Source organism: Cydia splendana, chromosome 26 (genome assembly GCF_910591565.1).
Source record: "Cydia splendana chromosome 26, ilCydSple1.2, whole genome shotgun sequence".
NCBI classification, from domain to species: domain Eukaryota; kingdom Metazoa; phylum Arthropoda; class Insecta; order Lepidoptera; family Tortricidae; genus Cydia; species Cydia splendana.
This window is the reverse complement of record NC_085985.1, coordinates 7,956,012-7,976,720: the sequence shown is the minus strand read 5'-3', so window position 1 is coordinate 7,976,720 and position 20,709 is coordinate 7,956,012. Positions and strand designations below refer to the sequence as shown.

General features: G+C 37.4%; 1 protein-coding gene across 2 annotated transcripts in view; it reads left to right on the top strand.

Annotated features, from left to right (window-relative positions):
* Positions 1-2,846: 2,846 nt before the first annotated feature.
* The window catches only part of LOC134803282 (zinc finger protein 431-like), a 36,367-nt gene continuing 18,504 nt past the window's right edge, over positions 2,847-20,709 (top strand). For both annotated transcript variants that reach the window (XM_063776046.1, XM_063776047.1), the window contains exons 1-3: positions 2,847-3,082; positions 4,806-4,938; positions 12,998-13,084. In XM_063776046.1, coding sequence (XP_063632116.1) covers positions 2,954-3,082; positions 4,806-4,938; positions 12,998-13,084 — 349 coding nt within the window. In that variant the 5' untranslated portion in view covers positions 2,847-2,953. The remainder of the gene's footprint in view (positions 3,083-4,805; positions 4,939-12,997; positions 13,085-20,709) is intronic.

Genomic DNA, 20,709 nt, shown 5'->3' with positions numbered 1-20,709 from the left:
CTGTTGCCACTTTTGTTTAGTGTACGATTAACAATGAGGCCCACCTTGCTGTAGCCATGTCGATAAAGTCATATCGATAAACTATCGACATTTCTTGCAATTTTAATTTTACTTTAAAGGTTTAACGATACCTAAAATGAACAAAAACGCTTTTATTCTTTATTTTGGGGTTATCAGATCACAATTTTATAGTCACGCCCCAGCAGAGAACTAAGGGAAAGTTCAGATATTTAATTAAAATACATAAATAAAGTTGGTCAAGCAAATCTTGTCAGTAGAAAAAGGCGCGAAATTCAAATTTTCTATGAGAAGATATCCCTTCGCGCCTACATTTTTCAAATTTGCCGCCTTTTTCTACTGACAAGATTTGCTTGACCATCTATACCTACTAAAATATAGGTGTTTCGCAATCATTGAATTATTTTATTATATTATAATATATTCATTATCCGTTAGCATTTTAATTATGTCTATGTTTAACGAAGATATTGAAGCTTCAATTAATCGCTATTGCGTTCCGCTGTGTAGCGTTTATCCATATATAACATGATTAAAATCGACTTTTCACATCCCTAAAAGAGCACACATATACGCTTTTACGCACACATATACAGCCTGGGCGCATCAAAAAAGGCAACACTTGATTTGAAGTTCATCTTGTCAACAGTATGGTTGTCCTTTTTTGACAAACGGCATTTTTAAAAGAGCGAGGAGAGAGAAATGATACTAGTTGCTGCGCCGTGAAAGAGAACAGAAAACGTTGGGCCCTTGGACAGGGCAAGTTATGATGGCGCCATCTGCTAAAAATTTCGACCGGCCAACCCATAGACTTATAACTTATAATATATAGAGACGGTGTCTCAGCGAGCTGTCACTGTTGCCACTTTTGTTTAGTGTACGATTAACAATGAGGCCCACCTTGCTGTAGCCATGTCGATAAAGTCATATCGATAAACTATCGACATTTCTTGCAATTTTAATTTTACTTCAAAGGCTTAACGATACCTAAAATGAACAAAAACGCTTTTATTCTTTATTGTGGTTATCAGATCACAATTTTATAGTCTCGCCCCAGCAGGGAACCAAGGGAAAGTTCGGATATTTAATTAAAATACATAAATACCTCCTAAAATAGGTGTTCCGCAATAATTTAATCATATTATAATATATTCATTATCCATTAGCATTTCAATTATGTTTATGTTTAACGAAGATATTGAAGCTTCAATTAATCGCTATTTCGTTCCGCTGTGTAGCGTTTATCGATATATAACATGATTAAAATCGACTTTTGACATCCCTAAAAGAGCACACATATACGCTTTTACGCACATATATACAGCCTGGGCGCATCAAGAAAGGCAACACTTGATTTGAAGTTCATCTTGTCAACAGTATGGTTGTCCTTTTTTGACAAACGGCATTTTTAAAAGAGCGAGGAGAGAGAAATGATACTAGTTGCTGCGCCGTGAAAGAGAACAGAAAACGTTGGGCCCTTGGGCCAACCCCATTGTCAGTATGCATCTGAACGAAAAGCAACCCGTTAATGTTTACCTAAACATTGGCCATTGATTATGACCTCATACCAATAAGCAACTTTCACTATGGGACCAACCCCGAAATATGCACACTAGTAAACTAAAATTTGATATAGTACATAGTACATTACGATACAAGTGCTAAAAGTATAGACTGGTCATATTTTTGTAAAAATCGATTTCGACTGGCAAATCATATTACCAAAAAGACAAAATTTACAATGACAGGACCCCTCTATACTATCTATTCTTTTTGCCAAAAAGTAATATGATTTGCCAGTCGCACCAAGAAAGAGCGATTTTGAATTTTGATTAAATTGCCTTATCGAATCAGGATGTGCGAACGCAAACGCCAATTTGGCTCGCCGAATTCAACCGCCGATAATGACCGATATTAAGCCTCCTCCACACTCGTGCGCGAATCGCGGCGCGAAGCCGCGAACGCGAGTGTGGATTCGATTTTCGCACACAGCGAAATCGACTCCACACTCGCGTTCGCAGCTTCGCCCGCGATTCACGCGCATAGTCTGGAGGGGGCTTTACCCATAAAATGAGGTGCGGACGCAAGAATACCAATTTGTGAGGTCAATATTTTCGTTTTGGGGCATTTTTTCAATTTAGAGGGCTCTAATATCATCATAAATATAAAATTGGTGATTGACGCCAATTTCATTTCTGATCAAATCGACCGATTTGGTCAGTCCCATCTGGATACCGCTCAAAAGCCCGCTCCACACTCGTGCGCGAATCGCAGCGCGAAGCCGCGAACGCGAGTCTGGAGTCGATTTCGCATATCAGCGAACTAGACTCCACACTCGCGTTCGCGGCTTCGCCCGCGATTCACGCGCATAGTCTGGAGGGCGCTAAATACCGCTTAAAACAGTTTTTTGACATGTTTTCACTATGACATTGATGCATCAAGGCGGTTTGTTTGGTTTGTTTACAGGTGACTTACCGCGAAACGCGAAAATCGAAATTTCTTTATCTACCTGTCTATCGATCGAATAAGCAAGAGTGATAGAGAGGCAGAAACAGAACTATCGATTGTCGTGTTTTACGGTAGGCCATGTGATTGACCTAGTGACGCATGATGTGTCATTGATGATGTCAATGAGGTTTGTTTACTGTATGTGCTAGTGGTGTCACCTACGCAGAACATGGCCTAATATTCCCTATTTAATATAATTCGTAGTCCATTTAAAAAATATATTTATATTTATAAGGGCTTTTATTAAACGGAACGTATTCTTGTTGAACGAAACGTCTGAGTTGTCAAATCAAGTGAGCTGTCTGAGCTGAAATGTCATATGAGTCATCTCAATCGTAAAATCGAAATATCAGAAAAATCTTTACATATTAAGTAGATTTTAATCAGGTATTGTTTTGTACTTCGAACTAATGACATAACTAACACGATGGATTTATCAACTGTGTGCCGATGTTGCTTGTCCCAAGGCTTGGTAAAAAACTTATACTCCAGCTATGTGTGGCTGGACACCACCGAAATATATTCGGATATGCTGCAGGGATGTTTCAATATCGCCGTAAGTATTCAGTGTATTTACGTTTAAAATTGTACTATATCACCCAACTACAGTAAGTACAGAAAAACTAAACAAGATATTTAGAACTGAGAGTAACAATACAATGTTCATAGGTTTTGTCAGTTTTATCATCTCATACGAAAGATTTTGAACTTCGTTCTTTATCCTCTTAAGTCCCCGCGTACTTCTACAATAGGCATGTTGACAATTTTTTAGAACTGTATTCATTTTATAGATAGACACGTAATTATTACAAAAAAAATATTTAAAATTTTTATTCATTAATTTAAAACACTAAATAGAGCTTAATTAGTTTAGTGTTTAAAGTTTGAGCCTAAACGCTCCAAGCTGTCACGTGACGTCACAAACTGATAAATAAACAAACTGCTGCCAAAATGTCAACTAGTCCTAGCGTAGATCAAAAGCTGTAGTATTTAATTTATTTCTCTTTCTAAAAGATAAGTATTACGTAAATATATAAGCTAAAATAATGAATAACAAGTTTTACATATCTTATGCAGTGTCTATGTGTAAAAGAAGAACAATCAAGACTCTAGAGTATAAAACAAATATTTGTTACATGATACTTACGTTGCAGTTACAAATTTTGACTTGAATGATATTGTTAATTGCGCACTATATGTATACATATTACGTTCTGCGATGATAAAAACATTTCAAAAATGAATCACAATAACTGATTTCACATAAAAACACTTACAGTTACAATTTAAGATGAATTATTATGATACAACTAAAATTTTGAATGTAAATATAGCGGGTGCAGATATAACTTTTTAAATTTTATTTTTTTTTGTTTCCGACAGCCAACGTGGCAATGATAGTTCCATTCGGCCAAATTATTAAGAAGATTTTGGTGAAATATCGTATTATATAACATTTTATTTATTTAATAACAAATAAATATATACTTTATATCATGTAATAATATTTTTGTACGTAATAAACGTCTATTGTCGAAATAAAAATACATACAGTTTTTGAACATCCAAACTCTTTGGTGGTGTCGTATGGATTACGGTCAGGTTTGACGACTTGTCTGTGGTGTTTCTCATGTCATGACGTCACGCGCTCCGATTGGCGTTTACAGTCACGTGATACTGGGCATTATTTTAAATACTTTTGATTATTTTTAATTAATTTATTACGCATATTTACACTTGCAAAATATGATTTTCAGCATTCTAATATTCCCTGCTATGGTAAAAACATAACATGTTATATATTCGCGATTCATGTCAACATGCCTATTACAAATTTGATACGAGTTTTGAATTCTTATTGAGATAAAAGAAAATTCCATATTCAAAAGCACATAAATTGCCCTGGTACTTACAAGGTTAAAATAAATTATAGTTACAGTAATTCGACGCCAAGTCGGCCGATAAGTTTTACGTGAAGTAAGGCGCGGCCAAAATGGCCTGTTGAGCGCCAAGTCAGTAGAAACTTAGCTTGGTCGCAGTTTTCGTTTTTTCACCTTTAGCCAAATTTTGGTGAATATACAGTACCAACCAACCTCAAAATAGCAATAAAATTTTTGACTCTATAGAGTACATTGACATCTGATCAGCCAAAATGAAACTGTTAATTTGTTTCTTGATTTTGGGGTTCATCCCAAAGTAAAAGTTGCTCAATATATTCTACATATTTCTATATAAAATTAAACAATGTGTAACAAGTATTTATTAGTATTTTTGCCTAGCTGGCCAAGTTGGAGAATGGGAACATCTGCGAGGACTGCATCTTGCAGCTGCGGAGTGCCATGCGCTTCAAGGAGCAGGTGCTGGTCTCCGAGCGGGAGTTCCTCAAGCAGATACAGGCTTGTGTTGATAATGGTGAGTCTCCGCAAAATTTTAAAAGTTAATTCTATCAACCAACATAAGGAATGTAATAACAATTCCTTCTTCCATAACAGCAATATATTTCCTGATCACAATATTCCGTTACAGTTCAATCTCCAATCACCTCACTTCACAATCGTCCTCCCTTCACCTCTGCCCGTAACCGAATGCCCGTTAACCGCCATGCCAGTCGTCTTTTATTCTTTCTTCCAACTACCTTCTATTTACAAAGGTCAACTATCAATCACGTTACTTTTAAATTTATTAAATTATAGAGATTATTCAACTCTATTTCATTAAATCTGTTTCTAATAATTAGTAATTTTAATGAATCTTACACTCGCCCATCCTGACATTGTGCATGTCCTCATGCACAGTCATACTAATCGCGTCTGTCATCTAATCTTACACTCGGCATGTCAAATCATCGGGCATTCAGTAAGAAAGTTATTAATCCTTCATTACCCATTTAATACAATTTCTTTGTCTGTCTATATACATTTTTCTTATTATTTATTGAATTAATCTATATCTTCACATAATTATTTCAAATCCAATAAATCCATCGAAATATTTAAGTTTCTATTCAATAATTATACAACAATATACAATAATTTTTATGCATCAATACATATAAAGTACATTACTTAACATATTCGATTGCTATGTTTTTTTTTACTCATTATTTCTCGTCTTTTTTTTTTAATCACTCTCATGACACAAACGTGTCTCACAACATACCATTTTTTAATCAAATTTTACGTGTAGCACATTATTTCTCTTGTTTTTTGATTCCATTCTTATTTTTTTAATGTGCTAAGTACTTACTGAATCACTCTCATGACACAAACGTGTCTCATCACAACATAACATTCTCTATTTCCGTCTTTTTTTTCCATCCAATAATCCAATAATCCAATAATTTAATAATCCAATAATCCAATAATTTAATAATCCAATAATCCAATAATATAATAATCCAATAATTTTAAAATCCAATAATTTTAAAATCCAATAATTTTAAAATCCAATAATTTTAAAATCCAATAATTTTAAAATCCAATAATTTTAAAATCCAATAATTTTAAAATCCAATAATTTTAAAATCCAATAAAGTTAAAATCCAATAAAGTTAAAATCCAATAAAGTTAAACTCCAATAATTTTAAAATCCAATAATCCAATAATCCAATAATCCAATAATCCAATAATCCAATAATCCAATAATCCAATCATCCAATAATCCAATAATCCAATAATCCAATAATCCAATAATCCAACAACCCAATAATCCAATAATCCAATAATCCATAATCCAATAATCCATAACCCAATAATCCAATAACCCAATAACCCAATAATCCAATAACCCAATAATCCAATAAGTCAATAATCCAATAAGTCAATAATCCAATAACTAAACTCAATAATACAATAACTCAATAATCCAATAACTAAACTCAATAATCCAATAACTAAACTCAATAATCCAATAACTAAACTCAATAATCCAATAACTAAACTCAATAATCCAATAACTAAACTCAATAATCCAATAACTCAACTCAATAATCCAATAACTCAACTCAATAATCCAATAACTAAACTCAATAATCCAATAACTCAACTCAATAATCCAATAACTCAACTCAATAATCCAATAACTCAACTCAATAATCCAATAACTCAACTCAATAATCCAATAACTCAACTCAATAATCCAATAACTCAACTCAATAATTCAATAACTCAACTCAATAATCCACTAACTCAACTTGATAATCCAATAACTCAACTCGATAAACCAATAACTCAACTCGATAATCCAATAACTCAACTCAATAATCCAATAACTCAACTCAATAATCCAATAACTCAACTCAATAATCCAATAACTCAACTCAATAATCCAATAACTCAACTCAATAATCCAATAATTTAACTCAATAATCCATTAAATCAACTCAATAATCCAATAAACTCTACTCAATAATCCAATACTCTACTCAATAATTAAATAAACTCATCTCAATAATCCAATAAACTCATCTCAATAATCCAATAAACTCATCTCAATAATCCAATAAACTCATCTCAATAATCCAATAAACTCATCTCAATAATCCAATAAACTCATCTCAATAAACCAAAAAACTCATCTCAATAATCCAATAAACTCAACTCAATAATCCAATAAACTCAACTCGATAATCCAATAAACTCAACTCGATAATCCAATAAACTCAACTCGATAATCCAATAAACTCTATAATCCGATAACTCTATAATCCAATAAACTCTATAATCCGATAACTCTATAATCCGATAACTCTATAATCCGATAACTGTATAATCCGATAACTCTATAATCCGACAACTCTATAATCCGATAACTCTATAATCCGATAACTCTATAATCCGATAACTCTATAATCCGATAACTCTATAATGCGACAACTCTATAATCCGATAACTCTATAATCCGATAACTCTATAATCCGATAACTCTATAATCCGATAACTCTATAATCCGATAACTCTATAATCCGATAACTCTATAATCCGATAACTCTATAATCCGATAACTCTATAATCCGATAACTCTATAATCCGATAACTCTATAATCCGATAACTCTATAATCCGATAACTCTATAATCCGATAACTCTATAATCCGATAACTCTATAATCCGATAACTCTATAATCCGATAACTCTATAATCGGATAAATCTATAATCCGATAACTCTATAATCCGATAACTCTATAATCCGATAACTCTATAATCCGATAACTATAATCCAATAACTCTATAACCCAATATTTCTATAATCCAATAACTCTATAATCCAATATATAATCCAATAACTCTATAACCCAATAACTCAATAATTCATTAACTGATTAATCCAGTAATCCAGTACCTGATCAATCCAGTAACTGATCACTCCAGTAACTGATCAATCCAGTAACTGACCAATCCAGTAACTGATCAATCCAGTAACCGATCAATCCAGTAACCGATCAATCCAGTAACTGATCAATCCAGTAACTGATCAATCCAGTAACTGAACAATCCAGTAACTGATCAATCCAGTAACTCATTAATCCAGTAACTCACTAATCCAGTAACTCATTAATCCGTAACTCATTAATCCATAACTCATTAATCCGTAACTCATTAATCCGTAACTCATCAATCCGTAACTCATTAATACGTAATTCATTAATACGTAACTCATTAATACGTAACTCATTAATACGTAACTCATTAATCCGTAACTCATCAATCCGTAACTCATTAATCCGTAACTCATTAATTAAAATAATCCAGCAATTTTATAATTCGATAATATTATACTTATCATCATATGTAGGTATTATCATCATATCGTTATATTACTTGCCACTTAAAGCGTCAGTTGCACCAACCACAATTGACGAATTGATCAACAACAATCAGCAGAGCTTTGCTTGCTACAATAACCAAGCTAAAATATTTAAAATGCAACGAACTTCTTAAAACCAAGGATACTGAAAGCGAATCAATACACGGTTATAATGAATACTTTACTAGTGTAGGCCCAACCTTGGTTATTCAATCAACACCAGCCAAAATGATCCCGCCAACATTATAAGATTTATAAGATTGAAAAAAAATTCCCGTCGATTGAAATTATTCTAATAATAATTAGAAAATTGTAGATTTCCCGGATACGCGGAACTGTCCTGTCAGGCCGCACACATGTGTTAGGGTTAAAGAACAAGTCGGTAATTTTAAACAAACAACTTTACATATACTTGGATTAACTTTGTTTCTAATCTACATTAACGACTCGACTTTCTTGGATCTGACCAATGCAGACGTTGTGCTACGCAGATGACACGGCAATACTATTTCACGGTGCTTCCTGGGATGCAGTAAGCGCCTTCACAGAAAGCGGTCTAGCTTTGGTGACGAACAGGCTTCAATACAATTTGTAACTCTAAACGCAGACTAAACGAGATATGTGTGCGTGTATAAAACAGCTGCTTCCGCCTCGTGGTCTCTAAATGTGTCAAAAGTTTATTCATATATTAGTTACCACTGGTACCTACCAGACGTCATGTAATTGTAAAACAATAGAAAAACTTCGTCTATAAAGTACTTAGGTGTTATTCTGGATGAGAAGACTGACAACCGACAGAGGAAGATGAGAAACTCAACTTTACAGCGTACATACAAATCACAGTTAAATAGTGTCAGGAAATAACATAACACTCATTTAAATATCTTCGAAATATCATGGATATACCACAGCGCCAATCAACCTATATTGCCCTAGCTCAACCCATTATTACGTAGGTAAGTACTAATATCGGTGTATAGCGTATAGCGCATCGATCGTTATTGTTTTTTTTTTTTTTTAATATACTAAATTATGAACAAATACTGAAGAAACGTAACTTAGTCTTTCCTTTACCAGCGTTAACGTCACATTTTGCCAAAAGAGGAAACAACCAAGATCAAAACTTATAAATTAGGCTAACGAGCCCCATACAACAAACTTGAGCGAACTACAGGACACCACAGCATTGCCTGGACAACGATTCCACCCCCATAATCTGTGAACCCGTACCTCGAGACAACTTTCGTCAATACAAATAACTTTAAGGTACTGTACCAAAATATTCGCAGTTTAAGCAATAAACGACATCTATTAAAATCTACAACTGAAGACGACAAAGATATACAAGCCATCCGTTCCTGTTCTGTGCGGCTTCCACGTGAAAGCAATCCTGGCCGTGTTGTCCTTCCGTGTTGATCTTCGAAGCCACCTCTCATTGCCTCGGCCGTGTCTGCCGCTGCTGCGGCTTCGCCGGTTGCGACTCCGTCTGTTGTTCCTCGGGGACTGGCGGCGGTTGCGACTTCGGCTTCGACGTTCTTGTCCATCATCAGATTTCGATTTTCGGTCACGCTCAGGAGTTTTCAAGCGCCGCCTGGATGTTTTTTTCCTCATGGTCCATAGTCTGGAACTCGAAAACAACACCAACAATGGAAGAGTTCTAAATCTTTGGATTGTTAATAGTAGACAAATATAAATTGTTCTTATTAAGCTAAATTCAACTGTTTTATTTATTTATTTAATTTACGTTACTGCTTCCGGGGTAGAATGCGGGACGTTTAAAACAGATCTTAAATCCAAAACAGATCCGTATCCCGGTACGGATCCGGAACACAGGCTTTTCGAAACGAGAAAATTCTAAAACTGGTACAGAAACGGAATCTAGAACAAATTCGGGATCCAGCACTGATCCGATACCAATCCGGCACGCATCCGGTTCAGATCCGGCACGAATCCGGCAAATGATATACATGCGGTATTAATCCGGCACAGATCCGGTACCAATCCGGCACGGATCCGGCACCAGTCCGGGACGGATCCGGTACGAATCCGGAACTCATCCGGCACAAATCAGGTATGCATCCGGCACGGTTCCAGTATCCGGCACGGACCCAAATCCAGGAACGCGAGATGGATCCGATATTCGAAACGGGATCCGGAATACGAAACGGGCCGCGTAGCCAAGATGCCAATCGCTTACGCTCCGTAGCGATCGGAACGCAACTGTCACTGTCGCGCTAATATGGAAGAGTGATATAGATACATAATGCTTTTCGTTGTCGAAGCGACAGCGATTGTAACTCCGGCTAGGTCGGCGGGTCGGTAACTACCAGTAAAAGTATCATTCCTACTTATTTACAGTCTGAGTAGTTTATAATTTCGAAAACACTTAACCCCGCTATATAATACTGACGTATTGATAAGTAATATATTGAAAATATGGTAAAAGTTGTAACCAAATAAGCGGTACATACATAGACTAAAAGAATCCGATCTACACCTGTAAATAATCATAAAGGTATCCGAACTATTCAAAATAAAACGGTGTTCCAAAGGTTTCACGCTACCCGCGATGTAATGAATGCTTTAATTATATTATGGATAGTCATTACAGCAAACACTAAGAAAATCTAACTGTTGGTCTTGAAGAGAAAACTTGCAGTATAATGCTCTCGAGTGAACGACTAGGCCGAAATGGGTTTACCCAATTATTTTGTTCTTGATAAAATTAACGGTGTCTTTGTTTCTAAGCGCCCGTTAAACATAAACTTCCTAACATAGGATATACGAAATAATAATTAATTTCAACTAAACAACAACCAATATAAGTGTTACTAATATATGTATAGGTATATAATTATAATAATTTTACACCACTGTTACTATTGTAACAACTTAATTGGGCAATTAAGATTTAAATCAATCAGTTCTAATATTAATACCTACATAATATAATACATTTAGGAATACCATACTGACTTGTAGGTACTTACCACTTCTGATCTGTAATAACAATTCCTTCTTCCATAACAGCAATATATTTCCTGATCACAATATTCCGTTACAGTTCAATCTCCAATCACCTCACTTCACAATCGTCCTCCCTTCACCTCTGCCCGTAACCGAATGCCCGTTAACCGCCATGCCAGTCGTCTTTTATTCTTTCTTCCAACTACCTTCTATTTACAAAGGTCAACTATCAATCACGTTACTATTAAATTTATTAAATTATAGAGATTATTCAACTCTATTTCATTAAATCTGTTTCTAATAATTAGTAATTTTAATGAATCTTACAGGAACATACTCAAAATTTGCATCATGGCTCCTCTACATGTTGGGCCAACGCCGGCCACTCCAAGAGAGGCATTTATGCGTTAGGAGGGAGCAAGTGATATTGCTATCTCATTCTAGCGCATGGCTGCGTCCCTTGGAGTGGCCGGCGTTGGCCCATCGTGTAGAGGAGCCATCAACTTCAACCACAATGATATATTTTAGATTTTTTTTTATATCTATATTTTTTTGTTTTTAAAAGTGGTTTTGTCACTCAGTGACGATGTCACCCCCGTAATGAGATCTAACAGTAATTGTGTAGTAGTGTAGTAATACATAATATTATGTATTTATTTAAAATTTGATTAAGGGGCTACCCGAGGTTTTCGCCGATTTTTGACAAGTTTCGAATCATATCTCCTTTTTTTGCACTACAGATAGAATTATAAGACAAACGGTTATCGGTTCATCAATCTTTTATCTCCGGTTTTGAATACCAGATTTTGAAAGAAATGAATACTTATTTTTTTATGATTTTTTTAAACATTGTCTAAAAAACCACTTTTTTCGTATCTAGTTTGCTGTGAAGGATCTTACATGTACGAAATCTATATATATGGGTTCGTCTTTGACGTCTCGAAAAACGTGTCTAGGGTTTTAATTTTAAACTAATTAACACAAAAGTTATGGCCAGAAAACCAGTTTTTTAGCCTAAAATTGTTCAACTCTCGATGCCAATGAACTTTGAAGTAAATATGGATTACTATATTGCTTAAAGCCGTTGCTGTTAATATAATAAGCTACAAAAAACATTAGAAAACTAAGGGATTCAGATCGAAGGTCATTGGCGTGAGGTAGCCCCTTAACGCAGCGAGGCCCATATTACAAATAGTATATATAGACTAACATATATACAGTCTATAAACTTGAAACTAAAAAAATCGGTTGCTCTTGTGTCGGAATAACCGGGTCTACACGGAGCGAGCTTACGCGTGAGGAAATTTCCTCGCGCACAAAACGGCCAGTGTAGACGTGCCTCGGCCGAGGCAGCGCGCGCGAGGCAGGTCTGGCCGTTTTGTGTGCGAGGAAATTGCCTCACGCGTAAGCTCGCTCCGTGTAGACCCGGTTATTCGGCATTAGTTTCCCCTGGGACCTGAGAAACACGACACCCCGCGGCCAGATGTCTGTGCACTTGATGGTCCGTTGCAGACTTCTATGATAAAAACGGGCCTTTATCATAGAATCATGGTATTAGGGAATGCTCCCGGTACAGAGCTTGTAGCGAGAACCGGGAATTCCCGGTGTCGGTACTGTATTTGCATTGAAAACCAGTACCGAGAGGAATGGTGAATGAATATTGTGTTTTATTCCTCATTGCAAATATTCTGATTTACAGAAAAGAAGCCATTTGAAGTGAAGGTGGAACCCAAAAATGAACTTTCATTCGACTACGACTCCGATGACTACTTCCTGGCGGATACAGGTACATTCCACTTAATAGTAAAATCAGACAAGAGGCCCTACCGCGAAACGAAAATCGAAATTTCGTTATCTGCCTCTCTATCGCTCCATAGTCGACCTTATCACAAATAAAATAAATATGTGATTTGATTTGGTTCGACAGAGAGGCAGTTAAATAATATTCGGTCCGCGTTTTACGTTGTATGGACACGCTTTTATTCTCTTAACAATAAAGTTGCGTCAAGATAATTTTGAACACCTCTTCCTCTTCAAGTGGTTGTTAGGTCGTATAATAGATAAGCATCCTGGTAGAGATGGTTTAACACGAGTGGTTACGTTGAAATTAAAGAATGGTACTTTTCGTAGGCCCATTGCTAAAATTTGCCCTCTACCTCTGGATTCTTAACTATCTGTTAAGAAGTTTAATGTGTTTTTAGTTTTGAGGAATAGCTCTATTTGAGTTTCACTGTGTAATTTAACCTTTTACTATTGATTCGTGTAGATTTTCACTTCACTATTCTTGTTTTGTTTTGTTTACATGGATCTTTATGAAGGACTAGTCGTCCTTGGGGGCCGATAATGTTGAATGTAGTAATGTTTAGTTTTTATAGTTGCCCAATTTCACAGTAGATGTCGCTGTTCTGTCGGCTACTTCACGCTATTAAGATTTTTCCACAGCCACGTATATAGTCAATTTGGTTTCGGAATAAATGAGTATTAAGTTGTCAAGAAAGTGTTTCATTACAAAAGGTAGGAAGTGCAGTGCAAGTGTAGTCAGTGAACATTGGTCCTTCGGAACAGGATAATCGTGAGTACAGTGACAGTGGAAATGTGAAGTGTCAAAGACTTAGTGAATTTTCGGTTCTGGCCTCGAATGTCCATTTTTCCAAATGCCCAGTCCCCGTGCGTCCAATTCCTTGAACGACCAATCCCCGTATGTCTAATTACCTGAACGACCAATCCCCGTATGTCTAATTACCTGAACGTCCGATCCCTGTATGTCTAATTACCTGAACGTCCAATCCCCGTATGTCCAATTCCTTGAATGCCTCCTCCTCGTACGTCCAATTACCGGAATGTCTAATATCTGATTCCCTGTACGTCCAATCTTTGTATGTCTAATGACCCAATTGACCGTTTCGTCTGTGATGAAACATCAGAACCTGGCTGGACGTCTAGTAGAGTAACAAATAGTCCGTGTGCCTACGAAATTCGCCACATATTGTTGGCCTACTATTCAGGTGACACTAAAAACCGTTTATTTACGAAATTGTAGAAAATTAAGAAATAAAATATTTTTACGAAAATAAAACATGGCTTTTATCTTTATTTTCTGAATTTTGATAATAAGTAGTTGCATTTTTTCAAAGCATTGATATAGAATAAGAGAACAGGATACACAATCAGCCCAAAAAAGTGGGGCCCATCGGAAGCTGCCCGGGCAGCTTACTGTCGCATTATTTTGTGGCATGGCTCAAACTGATATGAAAATATTTGCGGTTTATAAGGGGTTTATTTTAAATTTTTAAAATTTATTTTTTAACGTCGACTGTACCTACAGAAAGAACGTTCATTGTCGTCGTGTAAGGCAATCCAACGTATGTAAATCCTTATCGAATTGCACCAAAGTCATGGTATGCTTCAAAATTTGGCTTGGCACCGACTTCAAACATATCAGTTGGTAACGCATAGACATAAAAAGGATAATATTTTATTTCATCCTTTTTGAAGTCGGTTTCATTTTTTTTATAAAAAGTTTTTATTTTACCATTTTTAGTTTTAACGCATTGTTAAGAGCGCGACGCATGAATGAAAACCAAGATCATGTTTAACACTAAATTCGTGTACCTATTACTTTAGTAAATATGTAATCAGGAATTTTCTCGAGTCCGTCTGGGAAATTATAATTCCTGTCAACTAAATCCATCCGCCCGCCCCGCCACTGACCCAATCCCTCAGCCCCCCGATCACTCAACCTCACAGCACATCAACCCCTGATCCAGGAACCCCTCGATCCTGAACCAGCAACCCTTCAACCGCCATTCCCCGACCCCTTAATCCCTGACCCCTTAACTCCTAACCCTAACCCCCGATCAGTAGCCTTACCAGCTTACCACGAGTTTGACATTGATATATTCGCTAGCATGTGTGTAACTTACTTCCTATGCACCTCGCTCGTACTAACCTTAGTGTGAGCGAGATGCATAAAAAGTTACATTTAGATGCATAAGACGTTAGCGAATATGTCAATGTCAAACTCGTGGTAAGGCTACAGTTGCAGTACATCAAATTGGTGGTTTTCGGAAGCAAATGCTCGAGTTACTTTAGAAAACCCCGAAATCACTTAACACGTGCCTTTAAAAATTGAGGAGTTCCCTCCATTCCTCATGGATTCCATCATCAGACCAGAGCCAAAAATAATACGGAAACACCTTGGAGGTAACTTCTTCCAAACAAAAAAAGAATTACTCAAATCGGATCACAGGTACCTAATCACTGAACATACTTGTAACATTTAAAGAAATCATCATCATTATCATCAAAATAATCATCATCATCAGGTCTACTTCATCAAATTGGTGGTTTTCGGGAGAAAATGCTCGAGTTGCTTAAGAAAACGCCCAAAACACTATGCATGTGCCTTTAAAAATTGAAGAGTTCCCTCAATTCCTCATGGATGCCATCATCAGAACAGAACCAAATTAAAATGAGACCAACTCGGAGGTAGCTCCTTTCAAACAAAAAAATAATTACTCAAATCGGACTACGCATGTCGGAGTAATCGGTGAACGTACATAGAAAAAAAAATAGCCAGAACCGAATACAGAACCTCCTCCTTCTATGAAATTGAAGTCGGTTAAAAAGTAAGTTAAATGAGTGGTAAATGTACATTTCCATGAACGCATAAGACCGTGAAGTAAGTAAAATAAAGGTATCAACTAAAAAGGTATCCGTTGGTAATGGTACACAAATGAATAACATTCAATACTAGGTATATTTTTGAAACGGTACCGTTAGAGCAGTTTCCGTCCTACGTCTACGTCCGATCCGACTCCGTGAAACCCAGTACCCGTTGTTGTAGCCGTAGATCTATTTCCATGGTGATATGGACATTCAGGGAATTGGACATTCGATAAACGGACATTCGGGAATTAGACATTCGAAGAAAATGGACATTTAAGGAATTGGACCTTCGAGCAAATGGACATTCCGGGAATTGGACCTTCGAGCAAATGGACATTCCGAGAATTGGACGTTTGAGCAAATGGACATTCCGGGAATTGGACCTTCGAGCAAATGGACATTTGGGAAATTAGACATTCGAGGAAAATGGACATTTAAGGAATTGGACATTCGAGGCCGGAACCGAATTTTCGCGGTAACAAACACTTAGAATATTTCACGTGAAAAAAGACATAGTGCAATTTCGAGTGAATTTAGGACTTAGAAAAAAACCGCTGAAAAAACACTTAGAATAATTTGCTTAAATTTGGACTTAGTCGATTTTGTGAATTGTTGGACATAGCGTAATTTCGGTTGAAAAATGACTCTGAAAAATTGTGTTCAAAAATAAACAGAATAAAAATAGACTTTGAAATCTGTCACTCACTTAGCAAATTTTAAACAAAATGGCTAACATAGCATCACAAGAAGAACTTTTTAGTCAGATTAAAAGACTTCTCACCAATCACAAGAAAACTTCGTCAACGCGTTACACACCAAGTTACTTGAAAATACGCATAGAGTCGCTTGAAGAATACTGGAATCAATTCCTTACTGAGCACCGAGAAATTTTAAAGTCTTCAGTAAGCGTAGATGAGAAAAAGGAACTGAAAGCGCTCTACAATGATGTCGAAGATTTCTATATGGAGTTCAAGACTAGTTTGTTAGAACTGACGGAATCTGTCACAATTCAAGAAGGTGCCTCACCTCAAGTGCCTCATGCATCACAACCTCAAGTTGTCACAAAGAGTAAACTCCCGCCGATAAACCTTCCTTCGTTTTCCGGTGATTACCAAGAATGGATGCACTTCAAGGATTTGTTTATCTCTATGGTACACAATGAGCCGGGTCTGAGTGACATACACAAGCATCATTATTTGAGGTCAAGCTTGAAGGGTGAAGCAGAACAAGTCGTCCGTCATTTCGAACTCACAGCTGCCAACTATGCAAAGGCTTGGAACGCCTTAGTCTGCCGTTACAGCAATGATAGAGTGATAGCGAATACCATACTGAATCGCCTGCTCAATCAGAAGAAACTCACGTACGAATGCTCTAAAGGCCTCAAGGATCTTCTTGATACTACAAACCAGTGTCTCAGTAGTCTAGCGAATTTGAAGATTGACACAACTACTTGGGATTCGATCATCGTGCATATTGTAGTATCCAAGTTAGATAGTGAAACTCACAAAGCTTGGGAGCAATCACTTGGTTCTTCTATAGAGTTACCCACTTATAAGAAGCTCACATCATACTTAGAGGGACGATTCAGAGCGATGGAAATGGTACAAGCGACACAGAAGAAAGATAAGAAAGAGACCACATTACAACAACTAGCTACTGCACCTAAAATAAAGAATGTGAGATCTTTCACCGCTGAAGTTGATACGGAATGCACATATTGTAAGAAAAGTCACTACATCTGTCACTGCACTGAATTTACACAACTCGACATAGATCAACGTAAAGAATTCGTAAAGAACAACAACTTATGCTTCAATTGCCTTGTCAAAGGACATTCCATACGGAATTGTAGACAAGCCACAACATGTAAAACCTGTAATCGCAAACACCATACGCTTTTGCACTACCAGAGTATAGCTGCGAATACAGTCACTATGGAGACACCCACAGAACCTGAAGACACACAAATTAAGGAACTCACAAGTCTGAAGGTTTCACAAAAAGGCAAGAAAGTGATATTGGCCACGGCACAGATATATTTGAAGGATAGCAGTGGTTCTCTTGTACAACTTAGAGCCCTTATTGACCAAGGCTCAGAAGGCACCTTCATTACGGAGTCTGCAGTGCAATTGCTGCGACTGAAGAAGACTTTCCAGCCAGCTAATATCACCGGTCTTGAAAATCAAGCTTCACTGCCACGACACGTCGTTAACTTAGATATTTACTCACCGATAGACACTCACTATGTAATGCAAGTTGACGCTCACGTACTCTCGAAGATTAATAGTTGGTTACCTTCAAAGGAGTTTGACATCTCACAATGGCCTGCCCTGTCCCAATTGCAACTAGCAGACCCTCACATGCAATCGCCGGGACCTATTGATGTTCTACTGGGCGCCGAGGTCTATGCATTTATTTTGCTAGACGGACTACACAAATATAACGATGACAAGCTTATAGCACAAAACTCGAAACTCGGATGGTTTGTCTCTGGAGCGTCGAAATCACGAAGTGATCTGCCACCTCACAATATCGTAGCATACCACGCACTTATCGAGTTAGATCAACTCCTACGCAAATTCTGGGAGACTGAAGAGTACAAGCCTCATGAGAAACCGATGACACATCTTGAGACACAATGTGAAGAGCACTATAAAGAAACTCACTCCAGACAAGAAGATGGTCGTTACGTCGTACGCTTACCGTTTAAAGATGACCACGAAAAGAACTTAGGCGATTCTCGACAAATCGCACAACAGAGACTAATGCACATGGAGAAGAGATTCGCGAATAAGCCTAAATTTCAGAAAGATTATGCAGACTTCATAAATCAATATCAGAAGCTGAATCACTTAGAAGATGTAGACCCACAACACAAGCCAACTCACAAAGTCTACCATCTCCCTCACCACGCTGTGATAAGAGAATCCAGCAGCACAACAAAGCTTCGTGTGGTCTTTGATGGCACTGCACAGCCGTCAAATGGCTTATCTCTGAACGACGAATTACTCATCGGACCATCACTATTGCAAGACTTACGAGATCTCATTATTCGTTGGCGTACTCACAAGATTTGTCTGCTTGCTGACATAAAGCAAATGTATCGCCAAATACTCGTCGCTAAAGAAGATGTTGACTATCAGCGCATACTGTGGCGCGCATCTGCACAAGATGAAATCGTCGAGAAACGTTTGTTAACTGTGACATATGGTACGTCATGTGCTCCGTTCCTCGCTATTCGCACTCTGAAGCAGCTTGCACAAGATGAAAAAGAGGAATACCCAGACTTAGTTGAAGTCATAAGTAATGACTTTTATATGGATGACTTACTCACAGGTGCGAATGACGTGGAACAAGCTGCTAAGTTACACAGTCGTATCACACAAGCTATGGCTAATGGTAAATTTGAAATGCACAAATGGGCCTCCAACAGTCCTGACGTCTTGAAGAATATACCTAGCGCACAAAAAACAAATCAACCAAGTGTCGAGATCAAGCTTGATGATACCATCAAAGCTTTAGGTATCAAATGGAACTCACATCACGATGTTTTCGAACTTAAGGTAGATATTTTAGAACCCACAGAACGCTTCACCAAAACGTCAGTACTGTCGGACATTGCGAAATCATATGACCCTTTAGGTTTTTTAGGGCCAGTGATTATCACTGCAAAAATGTTTTTGCAAAAACTTTGGTTGAGTGGTATTGGTTGGACTGATGAACTTCCTCTCGAACTTGCCACAGAGTGGTCAAGCTACAGAGACCAGCTCTGTCACATGCCGACCTTGTATTTAGATCGTTGGGTTCACACACAATGCGACGGCAAGGAAAGAGTGGAAATTCACGGGTTCAGTGATGCCTCTTGTTTAGCTTACGCTGCTGTTGTTTATTTACGAGTTATCACGCCCCACGGAATCCACGTGTCACTAGTCATTGCCAAAACAAAAGTGGCACCTGTAAAACAAGTTTCCGTTCCACGATTGGAACTGTGTGGCGCGGTACTGCTCTCGAAGTTACTCAAAGATGTTCAGCACAGTCTTCGTTTGCCTGAGGAATCTGTCTTTGCGTGGACAGATTCAATGATTGTTTTAGCGTGGCTTCGAAGAAACCCTAGCACTTGGAAAACGTACGTAGCTAATAGAGTCACTGAGATTGTTAATAATGTAAGTAGTGGCCGGTGGCACCACATTAAATCGGCAGAAAACCCTGCAGACGTTGCGTCGCGTGGCATTCGTCCCGATCTGTTTAAAGACTGCGAGTTGTGGTGGCGCGGACCAACTTTACTTCACCAAACGAATGATTTTGATAGATGTCGCTCGCTCTCTCTCGACATACCAACAACACAACTAGAAGCCAAAGAAAATTCGAAAGGAAATGATAGTAAGATAGTAGCACTTAAAGCTGGTGTATCGAATGAGAGTGATGATCGACTTACCTATTTGGCTAGATACTCTACTCTGACAAAATTGATTCGCGTTACAGCGTACATATTGCGATTTGTAAAGCTGTGTAAAGCACACATTGATGCAAAACTTAATCAGACAGTTCCTGAGACTTTTCCTCAGCATCTTACAGTTACCGAATTGAGATATGCCACAAAGGTTTGCATTCGACTCTCTCAGGAGTTTTGGTTTCAGGAAGAGTTACAAATGCTGAGAAAAGGCCAAAGGCTTCCGAAATCTGATGTTTTGACCCCACTTACCCCGTTTATAGATGAAAATGGCATTATTCGAGTTACAGGAC